The 23,461-nt window shown below is 41.1% G+C and overlaps 1 protein-coding gene across 1 annotated transcript in view; it reads right to left on the bottom strand.

The window, feature by feature from the left end:
- Positions 1-752: 752 nt before the first annotated feature.
- The window catches only part of kcnq1.2 (potassium voltage-gated channel, KQT-like subfamily, member 1.2), a 197,252-nt gene continuing 174,543 nt past the window's right edge, over positions 753-23,461 (bottom strand). The window contains exon 19 of the mRNA XM_042496706.1: positions 753-1,266. Coding sequence (XP_042352640.1) covers positions 1,120-1,266 — 147 coding nt within the window. The 3' untranslated portion in view covers positions 753-1,119. The remainder of the gene's footprint in view (positions 1,267-23,461) is intronic.

Genomic DNA, 23,461 nt, shown 5'->3' with positions numbered 1-23,461 from the left:
GTACAGTTAGGCTAGATGGATATGCGGCAGTGGAAATAAGCCTGTTGTGTACTGGGTGTGGATGGTGCCAAGATAATCAGAAGGATTTGAGGAATGCCTCTGCCATTGTGGGACTCTCAGTTTTTCTCTGTGTCTTTGGGGAGCTTGTGTGCTTTGATTGCATTACGACTTCATTACTGGGTCAGTTAGCTTTGGAATAATATTTGGAGTAGAGGAATGCAGCTCAGTGACAGGCCACATATAAATTAACATTATCTGAGTGGTGTGATTATGAGGCTAATGTAAGGGAATAACTTGAAGTAGCATGTCGCTGCTTGAATGTTCTGCAGGGGAAGACTGAGGGCTCACAATGCTGGTGCAGCAGAGAAAGATACATTTATACCCCTTTCTTACCAAAAATTTGCACAAGCACATGCAACCCGCTAAAAATAGGCTACACACTGCTTTCCCATTGCCAGTAGGAGAGCTGAGCTGTGTACATGGCTCTGCAGCAGACAAGTGTGCCTTTTAGTGTGTGTGGGGTTTCATTTTGGTGTGTCTGTATGATGTCAAAGAAGGATAAGAGAACACGTAAACAGTAGAAAGCAGCATGGACAGAGGTTTGTGAAAACTTTATGCTGGTTACTCCTCTTTATATATGTCTTACTTATTCAGTCTCTCTTTCAAACTCGGTGCAGTGTAATTTGGATCAGTGCTTTAGTGCTGCTTATGAGGAAACGGATGGTAATAAGTGGAGGTGCGTTCACGCGGATGTTGTGTGTTGTGTTTGCGGGTATTAGCAGGTTTTTGTGCAGTGGGAAAGAGCCATTAGGCAAAAAAAGAGGACCCAAACAGGGTCAACAATCATCAGAGGGAAGAGTCCAGTCAGACTTCTTTCTACACTGTGAATCCAACTCTCAGTTGCCCTCATGTCCCAGAGCAAGCAGATAATCAAAAGTTGTTTTCTCCTCAGTGGTAAAAAGTCAATGAGAAAATGTGGGACTGCAAGAGGAAGGGCTTTTGGAAGACTGAATCCCATTTTATGCGCATGCTGGCCCCCCATGCTAGGGGCTGTGCTGTTAATGTGAACTCCTGGTCCTTTGGTTCACCTTCATACCTGGTGTGACCACCGCTGTGAAATCAGAGCTCTTCATCAATGCTGGCACCCATGCATTTCTGGATGGTCACCCTGCGGATGGAGGGCTTGGACGTTAGCTCCAGCTTCGGCGGAAACTGCTCCATCAGGATACGCAGGACTGAGTCCACTTTCTGGTCCATCTTATGCACCTAGATTTAACACAATGACAAAAGACAAACAGGTTAAGTCAGCTGAATGGCTCCGGGGATAAACACTCTGAACATAAATACAGTGTAGACCTGCGTTATGAAATGAAGGTCGGCGAGTTTGTGCTTTTGTTACATATCCATCTGCCTCTTTAATACAGTTGCATTCCCAATGACAGAGCAGTGCAGGATATAATGACATGGTAGTCTGCCAGTCGCCGTCTACCTGCTAAAGCCACTCATTATAAGCTGTTGAGCCATATGATCCTTGAGTGGGCGTACAGACACTCACTCACACACACATACACACGCAGGCTGCTGTTGTTTACATGTTTCCTGACTGTAAACACAGGTGTGTCGCCCCAAGAGAGACATCTACCGGGCACAGCCAGCCTAACCATGGTGTGAATACAGATAAATGGCCCCATCTGAATGATAGAGGTAAACAGATAACAGACTGCCTGCCTACATTCAAATACAGTGAATACATCAGAACATGAACAAACCAAGACACACTCATGTACACACTCGCAACCACACAAAAGAAGGCACACAAAGTTACTGCACACACTTTTTTGACTTCAAAAAGACTTTCTATGTCGTCACAGATTTGGCCTTGGTTTTACCCCTGTACTTATTTATTTTCTCCCTCCTGAAGCACACACACACCAGTATCCTCTGATGGCTCCAACAGCTTCAAGAAACCAGGGAAAAATGATAAAGATGGCGCTTGGTAAATGAAAGCCTAAACAGCAAAATACATCAAAGAGCCATAACATCTCACACAGCGGGCAGAGCAGACAGAATCAGACTCCTGTCTCTAGTAGATGCTGATAGCGAAACAACCGCGGCATTTCTGGCAGGAGACAGTCAGATAGTTAACATCAATGGCATTTTCATAGGCTTAAGGGTACGGCCCCTGTTTCTCCACATCTTTTTAGTGTGTGTGCCTGATGGCCCTGGACATTTTTATGGCAGAGCCGGACATTTACCAGCTATTATTGTTGTTGAAATATGAGCCATAATAGGAAAAATAAATCTGAAGTATCGGAGTGTGTCACGGGAAAGAATGAAATCGCATAAGAGGATGCCAGTGATCATAATTTATAAATAACTGAGCATTGTGAAAATGTCTGTCAAAACTTAGATTCCAGACAAATAAATCAGTTAAGCTTTTTAGTTGCATTTTGGAATAGCGTTTATTTAATCTTAAAGATAACACAGATAGTGAACTTAAAGTAATGTGCAAGACCACTGGCTGCCTGAGAGACTTTACTACTAACATGTATACTGTGCTGTAACATAACTATGTGGTCATTAATATACAGGATGAAAGAGCAAGAATTGCTTCCTTTTCGCATTTATTGCTTTTGTTTCCTGATATTTCACCATCCACACTGCTTTCCTCTCAGATTGTACCATGACCTAAATAGTTGTGCTAAGTAGACGAAGCACGCGCTGGGCCCGGATAAAGCTTAGAGAATAATAGGCTATCATAAACATGTTGGGCAGTAATCTACAGACTTATCAACATTCTCGTTGGAGCTTAAAATGGATCAGGAATTCCTCCTGCTGTGTTTTCTGAAAGGAGTGGCCTGGGGGACCCACAGAGAGAGCAAAAAAACAAAAAAAAAAAACAAACCTTATTAAACAGGCATGTTGTAAACTTTTTATTTATTACCATGGACTGGGTGTATGTGTTTGCTTTCTGTGGATGCATGTGGGTGAGAGATGCAAAGGTGAGGGGGGAGGTTGTGCAAGTGCATGCATATGGATGTGTTACTGGTGGTTGTGCGCTTGTGTGTTGCAAGATTACATTTCCTTGTATGTGTTTCCAACTGTGGATGTGGGTGAATGAGATGGTATGATGACAAATGAAAAAAGCAAAATTCGGAAAGCGTGTGGTAAGGATATTCTTTTTCAAGTTCAAAGTCATGATGTTGGTGGTGACTTGTGTCCACTGTTTCTCTTTGCCAATACATGTTCTTACAGACACACTGTGCTGTATATTGTTATGATATGTGAGACTATTCCTTTTACCACATTACATAATTTTGCTGACATTACCACAGATGCTAAAGCAATTCTTAAAGCTACTATGTTGCACCTCTGAAAGTCGAAACTGACACAAAAAACAACAAAAACGCAATCAGAGCTGACCGAGTGGTAAAAGTTTCAGGGCTGAAAGATTAAGCTAACGCGGAAATGCCGAATAAAAACCTTAGTTATATAGCACTTTTCTTAACAAGGTTACAAAGTGCTTTAGACTGTAGACACCCATGTAAAAATGTGCAACTTTACAGCAGAAATAAATTCAGTCTAGACAAAACAAGATTTCCTCATTCATGATAACTGAAGGGGGGTGAATTTTTATTTAACGCACCCATTTAAATTTTATTAAGGCCCAAATAGAGGAGACGGTAGGGTACTTTTATTATATTTATAATAATAACTAGGTACTGGATGCCCAGATGGCGCCTATTCATTCCAATAGAGTTGCTCACCTTGCACATGCGCCAAAAACGTTTTTAGCTTCAGCTTTACTTCCGCTGTATTGTTTTCATGATTCTAATTCATGAAAGTCAATTGTAATGTTCTGGTCGCCTAAAAAAGGGGGTTTGCTTGATTCGCTAGCAAAAATTAGCATTAGTACTATCTAAGTTAAACATTGCTGTAAATGCACCATGCTAACCGAGCTAACCACTAGCGTTGGGGTTAGCGCCATCCTCTTGCTCCCCACGTTTGGCACCAATGCCAAAATCAAGGCTTCTAAACAGAAGTCCACAGACCAATCGCCATGATATCGGGGGCCATTATTATATAATCTTTGGAACTGAGAAATGCTGCTATTTTTTTTTTTATTCAACTAAATACGATTTTTTTGTGGAATTGCTTTCAGAATTTAATTGTAATTTACATGAGGTTCTCTTGATTGGCATTTACCAAAGGGGTATTGTATTGAGAAGGGGGTTTGTTATCTTGCTCATCCTGTGTAGTGTGTAATTGCTGGAGTTGCGTGTCACCACTGCTGTGTCATATAAACGCATGCTATCCAGTGACAGGTGACGCTCCAGCTGTCCCCGACCCTCCCTCTGACCACAGACAACACATGAGACAGTCACAGGCAGGGCTGACACAGACACAGGCACCGGACAACAAGTGTCTGCTAGGTTAAGTTTTCCACTTTAGTCAATTCATGTACACAGTATGTTAAAATAAAAAGAAAGTTTATATGGGCTGCAAATGATGATTTTAAGAATAAAATCATCATTTGCCCTTTAAAAGAGATTATTATATTTCTTTTTATTAATCAATTCATCATTTATTCTTTATTTTGTCCTCAGTGACAATTACCCCAAACAATTTCCCAGAGCTGTAGGCAATCAAATAGTTTGTTCAACCATTGATCCAAATCCAAGATATTTACAATCAATATATAAATTTACATTTTTTTTTAAATAGAAAAGCTCACATTTAGGTTGCTGACATGAATCAATTTTTTGTTCATCTAAATTTAAAATCAATTTAAATATGAAATAGGTGCAAGGCTGTGGAGTCGGAAAGGGACGCTGAATACAAATTTAATTACAAGGATCATAATTGCGTTATCGATAGTTTATTTGGTCTTTGACCTGTGTTTCATGTACTTCCAGTCATTACAGCTGCTAGTGGAGACATGAAATACGGAGACAACTGTGGGGAGGACTCAGAGGTCCTGTTCACACAGGAACACCCTTCCTGACCACCTTCCTGCCCTCCCCTGTGGCTGTTTATCTGGTATCTAGTGCAATGCAACAAATACGAGTAGACAAACAAACATGCATGCAGTGTGTACCCACACTTATTTGTGCTAGTCTACCTGTCACCTAGCAAATAACAAATAAACAAGGAGAGAAATGAGGGACAACATCCTTAAATGTGGCCAAATAGAGCTGTAGGGGAGAGTGTTATAAAGGAAAACTAATGAAAAGCTGAAGTGAGTAAACAAATGTGTGACGCCAATGGTTAAAAGCCACCATGAGCCTAACTGTCAACACTCTGACAGTTTTCTGCAAAGTAAACTAAATGTATCATGCTAAGATAAGATGAAACAAGACAGATGAGATGAACTTTGTTATCCCTGCAGGGCACTTTTTCTTAGACACTGAAGCTGCATTACAAAGGGAACAAAAAGTATTAAGTATGAAAACAAGACCAGACAACAGCACATGTCAGACATGTATTATGTCATACATCCACATTTGACATGGGGTTTGCTTTCTAAACCTTACTAAAAACTTAACACAAATGTTGTACAGCCAAGCATTGTTTAAATGTGCACAACTTTTTTTCTTATGCTGCTAAGACAGCAAAAGTTTCCAAAGAAGCACCCATATGTTTAAATTTTGTGATTTTTTTTAAAAAAAAGGGGAAGCACAAGATAAGTGGAAAATAGTGCCTTGGGTTTGAATATTTCACTTGGCGTACAATAAGCAAGATTTAGCTATAATATTGTAAAGTGTTTCAGCAAGTAAATACTGAATATACATTTTTTCTGACTCTGGCCCTTTCTGAAGTTTCAATTTAAGAGAGAAGAGACATCTGCTTTACTTTCTGAATATCATTAATACACACACAGACGAGTCCGGAGCCGGCCTGTGCCGATAGAGCAATTCATACTGCCATCTGTTGGAGAGTTGGAAAGCCTGGAGAAAAGCTTGGGGCTGCTTTCGCTTCATTCTCTGATTTCATGCAATACTCTACCATCACATAATTACTGACAAATGGAGACATGACATGCAAGAGAGATATGAGATGCTGGATAACTGAGGGAGCTGTGTGGTAGCCTTGACATGAAATGAATGGTAATTAGGTGTCGTGAAGTGGTGTGGCTTATTCAGCGGGGAAAACAAGGCCGGTATATACAATGAATGGTGCTGTGCTGGCTGGATTAACAAGATTTTGAACAGTCAACACACAGACACCGAGCACGTAGGCAAACAACAAAACAATGACTCATAGAGACACATCTAACTCCCCCTCTCTTTCACAGTCACCTTGAGGACTACGTCATGTAAAGGAGGAAAGATAGAGAAAATATAAGGAGAGTGGTCTAGAGGAGACATAGGTGCAGGGCTGCCAAAAGGAAAGACTACCACCTCCAGGAATGTCTTGGCATCTGTGTCCGACCAGGCCGCGCTATTCAACAAAACAAGATTCCTGTCATTGAAATGCTCTCAATCGCACGGGACAATGGAGACATAGCCGGGACAGGAGAAGAGATAAGACGAGAGGGAAACAATTGCACAGGTCACCGTCCTTGCATGCTGTAGTGATTGTGTAATGTTCTTTCCCACCACTGTGACCTCAAAAGGCCCGATGCTCCAACCTGTGTAACACCAGACAATTTTACAGCGTCACTCTTTCTTTGTTATGGCTGTGTCTACTTACATGGCACAAGCATGACTAACGTAATGTTCATTCCAACTGGAAAGGAGTTTTTTAATATCCCACTGGGGCCTTTTGGATGAAAAAGCAAGGTTTTAAAATACTGTTATAGTAAAAACTGAAAATATTGAGTTACTACTTTTACATTATGGTGTTCTTTTTTTTTCTTATTGCAGTACATTTACTTTGTTACAAACTGTCCTCAGTCAGCAGAACAATATTTTTTTTAATTTTGCAATGAAGCCATCTAAAAGCACACTGATATTGTCCAGGGATAAAAAGCTTGTCATATTTACACAAGGCAAAACTCCTTCATATAAAGTACTTCTTGAGCAAAAAGTGAAACAACAGCTCCCTCGAAATGCACCAGTACTTGGCAGTACCCTGGGGAGTGTCCTTTTAAACAAATAAAGTTATATTTATATTCACTTTTTATCACAAAGATATCCTGTGCCTGTCCTTATGGTCTAGTAAACCTGTTGGATGCATTTGCAAAGCTTGATTTTGGATATTTTAGAATCAGTATTGTTTACATTCATGATTTTTGGGAGCAATTATATTTCCCAAGTATATATCGGCTAACTTTGTCCTACTGTGCTGTAATTGGCTTGTCATTGTCAATTAAGATGAAGTGGTTTAGGTTAGAACAAAGAGGTCAAGGATAAAGGGTTTGTACTAGCCAATCATAACACAGTAGGGCGAGACTAGGTGGAGCAATCTTGGGGGAAAAAAACAACGTGTTTAGTGTATGGGTGTATATAGAAAACCTTTTCATTTCTTTGAAAGTTGCTCAGTGGCGCATGAAGCCAAAAGAGTTCAACTGCCCCGGTACGAAACGACTTGGATCATCTGCATGACTGCACCCATAAAGCAAGCACACTACACGTCTTTTGAAAGCCAAGCAGCTAGCTTCCGGTTTAGCCCTCCGCTAACTTTCTGAATGTTACAGACCGAATGGGTCAAATCCCAAAAGTGAAATGAGTCATTTTGCCATAAAGCTACAAAGACATTCAAGTGCTTTTTAGCATCTTAGTTAGAAATCACTTTCTGAATTACGGCTGCAAGTGTTGTAGCAATGTATAAATATTATATGCTTTCCTTGGTGTGTCCGTCACAATCCGTTAGTTCTGCACTTAATAATGTAATCGCATTCCATTCAAACTCAAATGTAAGATGCTCTCATTTCCTGTTTCAGCTCGTGTGTTGAGCAGCGTACAGTTGAAAGTTACTGACATGTTACATCAACTGACAACAGCAAGCAGAAAATAGTAGTATTAAGACATGGTATTATGGTAAAAGAATATTACACAAATAAGGCATTAATGTGTAGATATCCTATAAAACAAAAGGACTAGAAAGGTCGTTTCCAGTAATTTTCCCTGTGTTCCCGAAGAGCCTACAGTATAATAGCAACAACAACAGCACAGGGTCAATTCAGGTAAATTTCCCTGCCTCTCCATAGATACCCTGTGCAGCTCACCCAGACTGACTGCCTGCTCTTTGTGTTTCACACAGACACACACACACACACACACACACACACACATACGTGCGTGCACACACACACACGATCCAGCGTCTCGCTCATAACACAATGGTCAATGCAGAAAAAGCAACAGAGGGTGTACACACTGGCCTCGCTGGTGGGCCAATAACAAGCTAGTATTACACAGAGGTCATCATTATCATCGCTGTGACAGGGCTGCATGAATGGAGAATGGAGATCAGGGATGGGGGGGGGGGGGGCCAGAAAGAGAGAGAAAAGGAAGAGGGACATTAAAAAAGCCAGAACAAAAGGAAAATAAATTTGAAATTTGAAAGCTGGCAAAAAAAGGACACTGGCGGCTTTTGTCTAGGGGGGAAGAGGTTAGCAATAACACACACAGATAGGTAGTAACCATAGACTGTGCAACACACACACACAAACACACACACACCACATTAGACAAGGAAAGTCAGAAGGCCCCTGATGCGCTGATGTTGTCAAAAGAATAAATCAAGGGCTGTATTCGAAACTGCCTTCTCCATACTACCACTGACTGCAGTATGCACTATGTAGCAGCCAGTAGTATGTAAAATGAAACTGTTAAGCACTTTATTTTGCAGTATCCCAGGCCAGGCTTGGCTGGTTTCTGGTTTTGGAACACTGAGGTAAATATGGCCAATAGCAAACCACCACTACGGTATAGCTGTAATAAGGGCCTTGGTGTCCTTCTCTGTCCCTAATAAAAAAAAATACTGTATATACCGTTAACATTTGATTAAGTTATGTATGTCATGTTGTTTTCCTCATTAACACCTCTCTCAGGTTAATATTGCTGTCTTTGAGATGTTAAATGTTAACTTAGCAGGCTTAATTTAAAGAGTAACTAAACTCCAAAATCACTTTTTTTCAGGTGAAATGAAATATATACAGATGGGTATTAAGTAGTGTTGGTGACTGATTCAGGTTCAGCTCTTACAGTTCTACATATTGTGTTATAAATATGCATAGTGGCTGCCCTCTAAATGCAGTGCAATTGAATTTTGCTTATGGCTGATCTTGGTAGCAGGAGCCTGCTTTCATTACCAACTAAGACCCCTGTTGCCACCTCATCACCACCCTCTCACCAATTGACTTCTTTGTGTTTATGCAGGGGGCAGGGAGGTGCTGTGGATCGAGATTCAGCACAGTAGGGTGAGTGGGCGTGTCTTGGCCCCCTCCCAGCCTTGCCTATTTTTGAGACTTTTTGCACACTCCAGAGAGGAGGCACTCAAGCAAAAAGTGGGTGGTTTAGTTGCTATTTAAACATTATGGGTAGTAGGATAAATGTAGTTACACAGGCTGTTGGTGTGTTTTCCTATGAAAAGTTATAAACTCAAATTTCTACATATCCCACATATTTTGAAAGGCTGCAATCATGTGACCAGTGTGGTGACAGGAGTAAAACAAGGAAGTGGTACTGAATGGTCTCATAAGAATGCAGGTTTGGGTGGTGGATGGGTAACAAAATAATGGAATATCCCCCCGAACTTTACCCTGAAGATGCATGTTTGTAACTGTGTAAATTTATAGCAACCTTGGGGCGCCTGGTGGCTTGGTGGATGGAGCGGCGCCCCATGTGCAGGGGCTGTGTCCTTGCTGCAGTGGCCGAGGGTTCGGTTCTGGCCTCGGCCCTTTGCTGCATGTCTCTCTCTCTCTACCCCTTTCATGCTCACGCTGTCCTGTCGATTAAAGGCAATAAAAGCCCCCAAAAAATAATCTTTAAAAAAAAACAAAAACTTACAGCAACCTTTGAGTGATTTTAATGTACTTCCTCATCATGCTCTCTTTTTTCCGAATCCCAACCAATATAACTTTACTTGCCTAAACCTCACTTCCCTTTCTTTACGTTAACTATATAACTGTACGTTAACGATGTAATGTTTACACTAATTTGTAGGACATCATACAAACTGTTGTGTCTGCATATTCGTAGGATATCAAGTGACATGTTATATGAGGATAGGTTACTTTACACATTTGTGACACAAAGGCTGTGGCCTAGTCACAATTTTGCAATCAAAAGTTAGCTGTTATGATAATTTCAGGGCTTTGCATTATGGGTCACAGTAGGTGAGGTAAACTTATCTAGTGCATTGTGGAAATTTTTCTGAATCTGTTTTTTCTGAATTTAGCCAAATCAGTACTGCTAGTGGGTGGTTTAGAACAAAACCAAAGTTTTTTGAAATACTACGATGAATGATAGTGGGCAACTCGCTATCATTTAAGAGAGTCATCAAAACTAACACAAGGAACACAGCTGGACCCAGGTATATCAGAACTCACCAGCTTTATTTTTTCTGGGAGGTTTGTGACATTAGGCTGAAATGTTTTAAATTTGAGAACCTCAGGCTCTGAAAGCCAGCTGGAAAGGAAGTTGTTTGGGATGGGGATGGTAGACTGTCTCTTTGTCACTAACACATCAACATGGACCTTCCCACAGCTAATTGGATGAACCCTTCACTCCACTCATCTTTGCTTCTGACTTTTAAACTGAGAAAACATGGCAGCTGTTCTGGAAACAGTATTAAATGTCTCTTAAACTGTCAACAGTTTTTAAATAAATTTAAGGAAAAGGACAGGGAATGCAGTTGCATCATTCAGTGAAGCTTGTTTATGTTTTTAGGAGTCTCGTCAGTGAGTCACGTCATTACTACTTAGCTGCTGTGCTGAGTTGATTCCCAGTGTATATTTTACAAATTAAGGTCTTGTATCAGTAGCAGAATTTGCTAGATGTAGGATGGATTTGAGCCTACAGTTTCTTATTCTCCCACAAAAATATGCCAGCATGTCACGTACAATTATTCACAATTTAACTTAGAGCTGCTACAAGCGCTCATTTTCTAATTTCAGAGTTTTTGCATGGAGCTCTCTCTCTCTCTCTCTCTCTCTAAAAAAAAGACCTGGGTAATGACCAACATCTGTGATTCTTGTGCCTGTGGTGTTCTCAATTTATAGGAATATTCACCAAAAGACCATCTGAAGAGATACTTCATGTAACAAAAACTGTCATACTGTGCTATAAAAATCAGACTTTGTTATTATTTTCAGAAGAAGTGGGGATGCAGATGCACACACACTTTACATAAAGAATGCAACACACACAAATTGAGCCCAAGTCTTACTCTGTCCCTCTTCTTTCACAGCCTTAAAAGAAAAACAAAAGAAAAAAACAAGCTGAACCAAGAATCCCAGTCTGTTCAATGAAACCTTGTAAAATCAATATATATTGATGAAACCACACAGATATATAACCTGAAAGAGAAACACAACCATAAAAGAGGAAGTGTATGACTGTTTTATGACAAGCATGTGCCAGTGGTTAGGCGAGGCCAGAGGTGGCTGTGGACGGATGGAGGGATGAGGACAGTCAGACAAACTTCAAAGAGCTCTGGTGGCCTTTATTAACAGCTTGTTTTTGCTGTGTTGTGAGTGTGCTGATTCATGTTCAGTTTCTGGGCCTGAGCCATGATTACGAAAAGTGACAGCATCTCATTATTGATGTGTTTGTGTCACTATGTATGGCTTTCATGAAAGTGTAAAGCATCTTTTAGGTGTTGTATGTATGCATGTAACCATTCTGAGTGTTTCTGTGGTCATTCTGTGCCACTTTTTAGTCATTTTGAATCCCTTAATACTTGCTTTATGTCTTTTATTCTAATCTCTTTTTCTTTTTTCTTTTTTTTTTTGTCTTTTTTTGGTCATTGTGTCTCTCTTCCTGGTTGGTATGTGTTAATCTGTGTGACATTTTGCTGATAAAGACCAGGGGGGCCATGACACTTAGGACCCTGAGCTCGTTAGGCCCGTTCAGTAATCCATCCATCCATCCATGAGACTGCATGAATTTGAATGGCTTTTGACTTTTCATGATTTTTCCAAGACTTTCCACAACTAAATAGGAGCCCTTCCATGACCTTAAATTTTTTTTTCCTCTCTGTTTTCTACAGGGCTCAGCAGTCTTGTTTCCATACAGATGGAGAGGAGCAGCTGAAAACCACCAGCTAATGCAATGAATGTGTGAAAATGTCAGTCTGGTATATTCATGCGACCACTTTTCTAAAAAAAAATTATTCACTTCACCAAATTCTCGTTTTCTGAGTGCACGTCTAAGAAGCTTGTGATATGACAGAAATCTGTTTGTGCAAATAAAGCTAGAAAACCAGCATCCTCAAAGTGTACATTCATGTGAGGTGAAGTGGGGTCATGCTTTGCAAAGTTGAGTGAGAACGAAAGAGAGGGAGGGCGAGAATGACAGACTGCGTGAATGGATCCTAAACCAACGTGTCAGCTGGACTCAAATTCACCAACCCAACGAGCAACCAGCCCGCTCCACCAACGGCATCGGTGCCAGCTGGAAAACAGAGCTAGCCCGGCTCAGATTCACCACGGGCCGGGCCGCTGCCAAGGAGAATGGATTCACTTTAACGCTGGCAGATACAATATGTTCTTTGTATTTGTAAAAGCAGGAGAAAGAGATGGACAGAGAAAGAGAGAAAGAGAGTAAGAAGAAATGAAGGGTAAGGCTGGATGGCAGTGGTGTGGATGGATTGGCTCTGGACTGAGAGAAAGAGAAGAAGGGGGGAGTGAAAGAGGGAAATAGTGGTTATGTTTTAAAGAACAGGAAACCAAGCGAGAGCACCTGACGCACATGATAAGTATCAAGGGCTGCGCCACGTGCCGCTAAACTGCAGCCAAAGCTCTTTTCTGCAGGGGTGGTGGTGGTGATGGTGGTGGTGTGTCGAGGGGGGTGTGTACCGGCTAATCTCTCTTCTGAGTGGGCACGCACTCAAAGCTGCTTTTGTTTCTGAGGGCTACTTTCACGAGGACGTACAATACCCCGTGTCCACTCCTCCCCTCCTCCTCTACTTTTCTTTCTTTTTTTTCCCTTTTTATCTCTCTGTTGTTCAGAGCACGCTCCTTCTCTCTGAAACACTGTGGGTGTTTTATTTGATTTACTGATCATTCTGTTTGGACATGACTGCGAGAGAAAGTGTACGTGCATGTGTGCATCCCCATGTGGTAGTGCATGTCCATGTGTGTCCATACATGCGTGTGGGAAACACTGATCTGGTCTTTCATGTTGTAAGAGGGTTAAAAAAAAAAAAAAAAAAGAAGCCATAAATTAAAACAGCCAGCAAAGCCGGTGTGCGCGGGAGAGGCTTTGATGTCGTGTTGAAGGCGCATTAGCGTTTTTCACATTGAGAGATGTGCGGGTCGGGGAAATGTTACCGCAAACAAAATAAATGTGCAGCATAAACAAGCCAAAAGAGATGAATTATGAGAAGGCTGCATAGAGATGAAGCTGCTGTCAGCTCAGAGGAATACGGGCGTGGGTAAGAGAATGCTTTAAGGTTCCCTTCCCTGTGTGTAGGAAAAAAATACTTTTAAGTACCATAACATATACACAAGAATATATTGATAGTTACAAATAAAATATGATGAAAATATGTAACATAAATATAAAAAACTGAGCGTTTAAATGGAGTGAAATACACAAAAAACACATTTCAATTTGCGTAAAAAAATAAAATGCCATAAATATTAAACCAATTATTTTTCACTGACATATGATTGTGTCCTGTTATTGTGCAAATTCATCGCTCCATCAGAATGTTCCAAATATTTAAGCAGCAGTTCATCAGATTTAGGGGATTAAGTGGCATCTAGTGGTGAGAACTGCAGCTTGCAACCAACTGAAACTTTGTCAGTGTTCATTCCTTACAAAAGTTGTGAACTACAAAAACACACACACTCTGACCCATGTGTACGCACATTTGGAGACAAGGAAACTGAGGCAGATGATGAGGTGGTGAATTAAAGCCAGATTGTAGAAATAAAATGTGAGAGGAATCATTTTACGTAGAATGATGCTTCACACATTACAGTTTGCCTCATATCACACATTACTCATAGATCCACTTTAAAATAAACTTTAAGTCTAGCTGTTTTATTTATGCTTGTTCTAGTGAGCCCTAACTTTTCAATAAGCACCTTTTACTTGTAAAAATTATAAGCCAGTTCAAACCTCACTAAATTTTGCTCATTATTTTATCAGCGCTGTCTCATCATCATATCCCTACCAGACTGTGTGCAGACACTCGTGGTCAGCTGTAAAGCAAAATGCACACATCAAATAACATTAACTAACTACAGAGCATCAGCAGTGTTAAATGATATCTTCTAATACTGTAAATAAATATTACCAATTACAACTATTATTTTTCATGTAGTTTTTGTGTGTAAAATTGCTGCAGTGGACACGGCCGTGCACAAACAGGACACCTTACCCAACAAACCTACACCACCTGTACATATGGATTTTGTTCATTCGTGAAGTCTGGAAATGAAGTCAGTGACAGCTCTTGAACAATCCTTACACTCCATATTCTCATCATGAGTCCTTATCATAATGCAGGCTAAGATCACCTAAATAAACAAATAAACTGTGCTCTTCTATCAAACTTTCATCTTAAATGACCTCCCAGGGTCAGGGATAACACTGATTGTCATGATCACTTTGGCAATGTGTGAAACAACCGGTGTTTGGTTTGTTCTATACAGCTAGCTCTTTGTTTGTTGTGGTTCTAGGGTACTGTAGAAACGTGGCGATGCAACATGGCCATCTCACGTATGAGAACCTGCTCCTTATGTAGATATAAACAGCTAATTCCAAAGCAACATTAACACAACAAGTCTTATTTTCAGGTGATCATACATCAAAGAAAACGTAAATAAAATAAGAAAGTTAAAATATCGCATATCAGACAATATTAATAATTGTGACCCATTATTCTGCAAGTTTAATTATCCAACAGCATTTGCCAAATGTTATCTTATATCTGTAAAAAAAATGAGGCTGGAGTGTGGTCATAGCTGATAAAAACAAACCCAAATGTCCATTCCCCTCCATGTGAAACTTATAAAACAAAACGCCATCTATCCATAAACACTTCAACCTCCTCTGACCTATTTCTAGGAAGCTGTCACCAAACACACAGCCACTCCTGCGACCGAATCGATAAAAGCACTCAAAATGGTTCATAGCACGTAAAGTCAAGTAAACACACTTGGGGGTGAGGAGAGAGGGAGGGAGACAAGGCGGAGGGGTGAGTGAGAGGAGAGGGTGGGGGGAATAAGCAGTTGCCTGGTGAACCATTTGTCCTGAGAGACAGCTGGACATGATCTGCTCCTAACTGGTCCCCAGTGTGGTGGCCCTCATGAGGACAGAACATGCCGTCAAGCACAATTTGACCCTTTATTTTATGTTTGCATAAAAAAGCAGAACATAAACAGTAAACAACACCAAAAATCCGACACTTGAGACTTGTGTCATGTTTCAGCACACATACACATAAATACCTAAATATAATACAGAGATGTGCACAAAAACACCCCCCCCCCCCCCCCAAAAAAAAAAGTGCTCACAGGGGTGTACTTTTTTTTTTGTTTGTGTGCTTATGTCTGCATTATATTTATGTATTTAGTTATTTAAGGCCTCTTCTCCTCTTGGAACTATTTCAACACATCCAGTGACGCCAAACGATAATATTTCTTCATCTTGGGGTCTAATGTGGGAAGATGAATAGCAGTCACATGACTCAATCAGGACAGTTTGATTACATTCCCCTGTCTCCTTAGAGCTAATAAACAGCTCAGCGACGTGACAGCGCCCTACATTTCATCAGCAAGGCAGCAATGACTCAACAGGACAAAACTGTGGACTGCTGCGCCTTTAAATCACTCACACTCAAGCATTAAAAAGAGAAATGAATGATATGCACCTCCACAAATACAAAAGGAGAGTGACACACACAGCACCACAGCGTTTTGTTTTTTTGTGTGTGTTTAAAGGTAATCTGTCAGTCGCTGTGTCCACAGTACTGTATATGTGTATTTATGTGTATAGCTTTGTAGTACAGCATGTGTGCGTGTGTTTATGTCTGTGTGAGCTTGTGTACGTGCACCTCGGCAAGTGATTTTGACTTTGCATCCAGGGTGTGGCCTTGCATGGGGTTCACACAGGGGAGTCTTTATAAAATGAGGAACCTCACGCCCCCCCCTCCCCCCTTCTTCTTCTCACTGCCAGCTGCCACAACCACCAAATGCCCCCCAAACCCTCAAACACACACACACATACACGCACTCCCCCACCCCACCCCACCCCCCCCTCTTGTGCCAGGCTGTGGTGGCAGCCAGCGTGGCATCGTCAGTCACCGGGGAGGTGCCATGTTACTACGGCCACTGCTGTAGGTCGGCCACACTGTGGCTTTGTTCTCGTCATCAATAGGCCAGTCAGCCTGATATTATAAATGACAAGGGGCGTGCCAGCACTTTGGTCTAGGTTCAGGGTGACTATTGAAATGGATACTAATGGCATCATGGCTTATGCACAGAAAATACTTTCCCTCAACAACACAGACGGTGCTGTTTTCTGAGGAACTAAAATACTGACATATGGTATATATAACCATAGTAAAACTGCAGCCAATAATAACTTTTATTATGCAAAAACCTGGCTATTTTTTCCAATTATTATTTATACTACTGTGGAAAATGTCCATCATAACTTCTGTGAATCTACACTAAGGCCTTTAAAAAGCTTTTTTTTCGTCTAACAGTTAACCCCCCCCCCCAAAACACTGATTTTTAATTTACAATTATATAAAGAAAAAGAAAGCGCAAAATTTGCAGATTTGAAAAGCTTGAACGAGTGACTTTTTGCTGCTGATGATAATCTTTTTGTTGCCAATCAAATGATTGCTTACTCAACTACAGTGTCAACTTTAAACACAGCAAGTTTACTGTGGTTTTACCGCAGTCGATTATTTTGCATAAAAGAGGAACTTGGTATTTACTAAATACTAACAGTTGATATCTAAAAAAAAATAAAATTGTTTATCATCACAACTGATAATAGGTTTGAACTCTATGCTGAGAATAAACTGCAAATTGCAGGGCTGAACAGTTAAACTAATGCCAAAAACTGCAGCAAAAGGCCAATAGAGGTGAGCTCCAAAAGTGAGAAAATCCCTATAAACATCCATGTTAAAATGCTCAAGCAGAAATGAACATGTTAACAACCTGATACAAAAATTGGTTTTGGTCTAAATGTTAATATCTCCTTTATGACAACTGAAGGGGAGGGTTTATTAAGGTTTAATAAACTGCCCAATAAAGGGCAAAGTCACTTTGAGTTACATGCCGCCACCTCAGTTAATTGGTCAGCTCTACCGCTGGCTCCTCCAAAATCTCCTCCAAATATGGTCACTTTCAGGGTCCAAAAGTCCAAGATGGCGACGGCCAATGTACCGAAACGGGAGTCCACAAATTAGTGTGTAACGTTGGGGGAAAAGTTCATTGTTATTATACACTCTAAGAAGCTGTGTTAACACACTGACAAAACATACAGAATCAGATGTGTCTACAGCAAGCATCTCCTCATCTATTACTCGTTTCATTTTCTGAAAAAATGCTCAAAGCTGTAAACCATGGTGCAAGTTTCTGGAGCTACTACTTCCAAGGTGTATGGAGAAGCGAGATAAATCAAAGGTGTTGGTCTTTTAATAGAGTTGTTCTAAAAACTACAAGCGTTGCTGGAGTTTCCTCGCCAAACTGAAAACCACACAGCTACTTAAACATGAGAGAGACATGATACAACACATGCAATGTAAACAGGAGTTGTCTGGGCACAGTGGAGGAAACTAAAGATGATGTGTCTGTGTGTGTGTGTGAATATGCGTGTGTGTGTTTATCCCAGACAGACAGTATCCCCACTGCCTCACCCCCCTGCCAGCTGTCTGTCCTGCCCAGACAGTGGCCCTGTGCCTGGTGCCACGGCCTCGACATCGTGCCAGCTGATCCTTGGGTGCAGGAGTCAGCCTGACCCCCACCAACCACCTTTCCCCTTTTAACCAGCATTAGAGCCTTTACTTCAGATAGAGAGCCTTATTATGCTACATGACCACAGCTGGCCTCACACACACAGACAGCACAGTAAAGCAGCGTGAGACAGAACAAGAAAGAGAAGAGACATCTTGTCGCCCACCCGTCTGTTTCCAAATATAGCATCTTGCCCCCTGTCCCACTCAGCCTCTTGTTTTTGTTATGGTGCCGTTTTTTCTCATCAAAGATGAGGACATGAGAAGTGGTTAGTGAGTCTTGCTTTGTTTGGCTTTTAGAGCAGTGATGTTTTGATGGCGTCTGCAAAAGTCGGCGCAAAGCTAAGGAGGATGATTACGCAGACCTGAGACGTCTGGTTGGCTGTTGACAGTGTTTAGAGACATGCGATTGGTCAGAGTGTCCAGGGAAACTGCGCAGAGGTCAGAGGGTCCAGAGAGCTCTCAGAAGCAGGCTCATTTAATGATAAATTATAAAGAGCAGAACGTTCGAAATTCTGAATGAAACAGCTTCCTTGTCGTATTACCAAATGCAGCTGGAATGAGAGCTGGACTGACTGTTTCCCATTCACAGTGGACGGAGATGCCTGGTGTTATTCCAGAGCTAAATTTCATCATAACTCCATCAGCTCTGCTTGATGACCCAACATTCTTTCCTGTAGACCAACACTGGGCCCGCCAGGCTCGGCAGACAAAACAAGGCATGAAACTGATAAGGCCAGATGAAACTATTCCACTCATTTGGCAAGTCACTGCTGCCTGTCTAATATCCTCTGCTCAGTACCTCTGCCCTGAAGCTGCTACTGTATTTGAGGGTGCGCTGATGTAATTGGTAAATGAAATTGGTTAACATAGGGATTGAATTAAGAGTAAAAAATCTTTAAAAAAATCGAGTTTTTACTTGGCTTATGGTGACAATAAAGACAGTTAGCTATTTTTCAGCTTGTACATTTCCACAAGCCTGCATCATGGAAATTCATGCTTTGCTGGCTGATTCTTGTTTGCACTGGATGTATTGTGTCTTCACTGAATTACCTGCGCTACTGAAGAAGAGGTCTGAAGATGATAATTAAGACGCAAGATCAGAGGTTGTTTTTTTCCCCTATATTTTTTTAAAGGGCTTCTATGAAATAATTCAGAGTGTATGAATTGTCCAGACACAGTTCTCAACATGGAGGTAGTTAAACGGATGGCTAGTAGCTAATGGTGCTAATTCCATAAGCAGTGCTAAACAACATTGCTAACAGTGCTGACAGAGCTGATGATATTGCCAGGTAACTCTTATAAAATACATTTTAAATCTCAATGAGTCTTTTACCTGGTTAAATAAAGGATATATATTAGCCAGGGGGGAACCAGAGTGTGGGCACGGTACTTCCATGAAAAGCCACCACGACATCCATCTCCATATGAGCTCAGTGCAAAGCAGCAATGAGCTAGCCAGTGGTTTGCACACATGCACTAACATGCACGTATGGCCGGCCTGACTTGTCAGAACAAACCACAGAGAAGCTCAGATTACACCACACGTAGAAAGAGCGTGACTTAATTCTCTGCTTAGGATGCCATGATTCCACTATACGTTTACAAAGCATACAGTGGTTTGGTACTATAATAATACTCTGAATATCACATACAGAATTGTTAAAGAAGTATTCCACAGCTGGAAAGGCAGTCTTAAAATTGGGCTATCTATGCAGTAGCGGGACACAAATACTTGGTGCCACATGACTAGAGAAAATAAAAGAGAAAGGCTGTGGCAGCTGCTTTTGCTCAAGAGGTAGAAAACCTGGAACTACCAGAATGTGCTCCACTACACCGCACCAATAAACACCATAATCTGAACTTGTCTGTTTTAACACAGGAAACAATAAGACAGCCGGCTGGTAACAAACAATCTCAAATTATGGTTAATCAGTGAGGTAAAATATGAGAACATTAGAGATGAGAAATGGGAGAAATGGGCAATGCAGAAACAGAATCTTCATTTATATTCCATCAGTGCTGCTTAATTTTACTGTTTGATCTCAGTTTTTTCAGCCTGTTTTACGATAAACATTGGCAAAACTTCTTTATCACATCGCCTCATAGAAAAAGAGCTCTACAGCACTACTAGAGGTTAAACCCTCCCGAGGGAACCTTAAAGTATGATTAAAACACTGAAAGGGAGGAAAACTACATGCTACTGGACACTGTAAAATCTGAAAGCTAATTTTACTTAAAAAATCCAGTAAACAAATTGCCTTGAAAAATGTAAGTAAATGTAACTATAAATCTTGCAACTTAAAAATTACAAGTTTAATTAAATCAATCTTTCTAAGTTTTAGCAACTTCAGTTTAATGTGCTATATATCTGTATTCTGATGGCTGAAAACTAGTCAGTCATATTGATATTTTTTTAATTAAGTTTTAAAAAAAAAAACAGAACTTGCTGATCTCATAACTTTATCATTTACAAAACCCTCTTTGTGATGACCATGTGAAGTCACACTAACCTGGTTTACTAAAGTTGCTTACCCTTAAAAAGAAGAAGGTAATTTCACTTTCACTTTTCACCTTTTAAGTTGCAACAACTTTACAACATAAGTAAACACAGCTAAATTCAGTAAACATAACAATAAGATACAAAGTAAATATAAATTAAGATAATGAATTCTATTTTCTTCCCTTTTTCAAGGCAATCCGTTTCCAAGATTATTTTGAGTGGGATCAACTTGTCATTTTACAGCATACAAAATACAACAACAATAAAATACAAAAGAAAATACAGTTCATCTGGTGAGTCATTCACTGTGGCTTGCTTGTTACCGTCCCCACACAGTTAAATGTTCCATTGCAGCCATCCTGTGTGTTTTTAGCATCTCAGGTATGCCAATTATGACCAAAGAAAGTGTGTTGGCCACCATTTTTACCTAGTTTTTATAAGCCCTTGCATTCCCTATGTGTTAAGTGTTATCTGATCGTTCCTGCACAAACAGGAAGGTATTTAATCACAGAATCAGTAACTACTTTCATTTTAGCAATATGGAGGGAGACTGAGGGAGTGATAGAGAGATAGAGAAAGAGAGGTAGAGAGACAGAGAGAGAGGGAGAGATGCACAGCTGCCTGGGTACAATTGCCCTCACAGTACCTAGTCACTGTCATTTGAGAAGGCCAATTGCCTCTTGTCATCAGGGTAAAAGCGAGTCGTGGGGAAAGACACACACGCTAGCCCCCCCTTACACACACACACGCATAAAAATAGAGGCCTAGTGAGCGAGTTGCTGCTGTGAATGGCCAATACAGTACTCATTCCAGAGCTTTAACATCAGCATCAACAGCACAGTCATTAATTTTGATTCATAGCGCTGCCTTGGTTGGGATTTAAATAGATTAGAGATCATGAATAAGACAATTCAGCCTCTGGTTTCTCAGAGGCACACTGGGGTTTTTGAAACAGGGTAATGGTGTGTAAAGCTCGTGTACATGTATGCACTTGTAAACACAGATTTCTGCACGCGCTTGCCCCAAATACCCAATCATACACACACACACACACACACACACACACACACATCCTCAAGCCTGCACACACACTCAGACATATGTACAGTGCAAACACTGAACCACACGCCTTCTGGTCCACCTGTTGTTCCCCCTGCAGCGATGTGGAACCCTCCCGCAGCCTTCTAGCCTCCAGCTGTTGGGTTTGGGGCGACAGACGCACATATGTACACAGCCTCCCCCTCTCCTCATGCTTGCTGCAAACCAGGCTTGGTGGTATTTTTAGCTTGTAGTAAACAGAGAGGCAGGCTTTCATCAAACACAACCCCCTGCCCTTCTCTCATGCTCTCTGTTTTCCCTGCTTCTCCATCTCGCACGATCTCCTCCGTCACTGTCCTTCCCCCCTCAAAGGAAGCAGTCAGGACAGATCACAGTCCTCATTTAGATGACTGTTGATCTAGAAAGGGGGGGAGGAAATGTGGCCCTGTTCAGGAAATGTCTGCAGGTAGCTAAATCTTTTCAAGTGCTCTGCTGAATTAACTCTTTCTATTTTTAACAGGCGCACCACCATGGCACAGTGTGCCCACTGTGAGAGTGAAAGACATACAAAGACATGTTCTGCTGCTGCCACGGTTACTACAGGACATGCTGGAAATATACAGCGCGTGTGCCATGTGTTGTACCTCTTTGCCCCCAACTGAGTCTATTTTGGGTTCAGTAAATAGGGAAAAAACAGGTTTGTGAGTAAATGCAAGGAAAAGGGTAAGAGGAAAATTAAACTTCCACATCGACGGCCGAGCGTTCATCACTTAGAGTGGAAAAAAAGACGACTAATTTGATGTTGTGCAATTTTCTCCCGGGTGAGCACATGCGATGGAAAGGGAGGGGAAGCCACCCAAGTTGGGCAATGGTGGCTGAATGCCACTTTTCTTCACAGATTGTGGTTTATAATAGAAGGAATAGCTCCGTGTCACACATCACGCCACTTGAGGTCACATTATCATGCCGCCCCAGGCAACATGACTCAGACAGAGCCAGCAGCGCGAGGCCGATGTATTCTGCTGTGATCGTCTGCTAGATCAGACCCACCTCACTGTTCTTTTGTTGAGTCTGCTCTGCTTTTCTGCAAACTCAGACAAACTCATGGTCACCAACCTTTTCAGGCCCAATGTTAGCCAAGATCTACTGCTCATAAATATCATAAACTCCACAATGTTGGTAAAATGCAGAATAATGATGCCTCTTTCTTTATATTTTGTCTGCACTGTGCTTGACCACAAAAATGATTATGAAAGAGCCTCACCTCCACCCTAAACTGGTCTAGAGGACACAACTTCAAATAACAGTGGCAAAAGTACACACTGTGAAAAAAAGGAGCGAATCTCTGGCAACAGGTACTGTAATAATAGCCTTTTTCCATACGGTTTGGACACCCATACTGTGCCATGCTTTGAGCCACTACTATCAGATTGTGTGATGCACGCACAGCCGGAGTGATTTTCCATCCAACAGCACAGCACAGTAAAAGGCATGGTTTACTTGTATCACATGTTGGAGGTATGCTGGTTGCAGCGAGCCTGCCGCCTGCAGCTTCTTATCTGAACTCCACAGTAGGGTTGTTGACTATTCCTCCCTGCAATATTATAAACTGATCACATCTGGAGTTGAGTATCCAATAAATAAATTAGAAAATTGGCCCAGTACATCACCAATTGTTTTTTGGTTATTTCTGTAATTTTTTTTTTTTTTTACCATAATGGTCTGCCTCCCAGGAATGAAAGAGAGACACTGCTCAACAGGCAAAACAGGGAAATGGAAACTGCAAACTTTTACATCTAACTCAGTGAATTAAAAGTTTATTTTGACCAA

Source organism: Plectropomus leopardus, chromosome 11 (genome assembly GCF_008729295.1).
Source record: "Plectropomus leopardus isolate mb chromosome 11, YSFRI_Pleo_2.0, whole genome shotgun sequence".
Taxonomy (NCBI): domain Eukaryota; kingdom Metazoa; phylum Chordata; class Actinopteri; order Perciformes; family Serranidae; genus Plectropomus; species Plectropomus leopardus.
The sequence above is the reverse complement of the archived record's forward strand: the minus strand, read 5'-3'. Positions and strand labels throughout refer to the sequence as shown.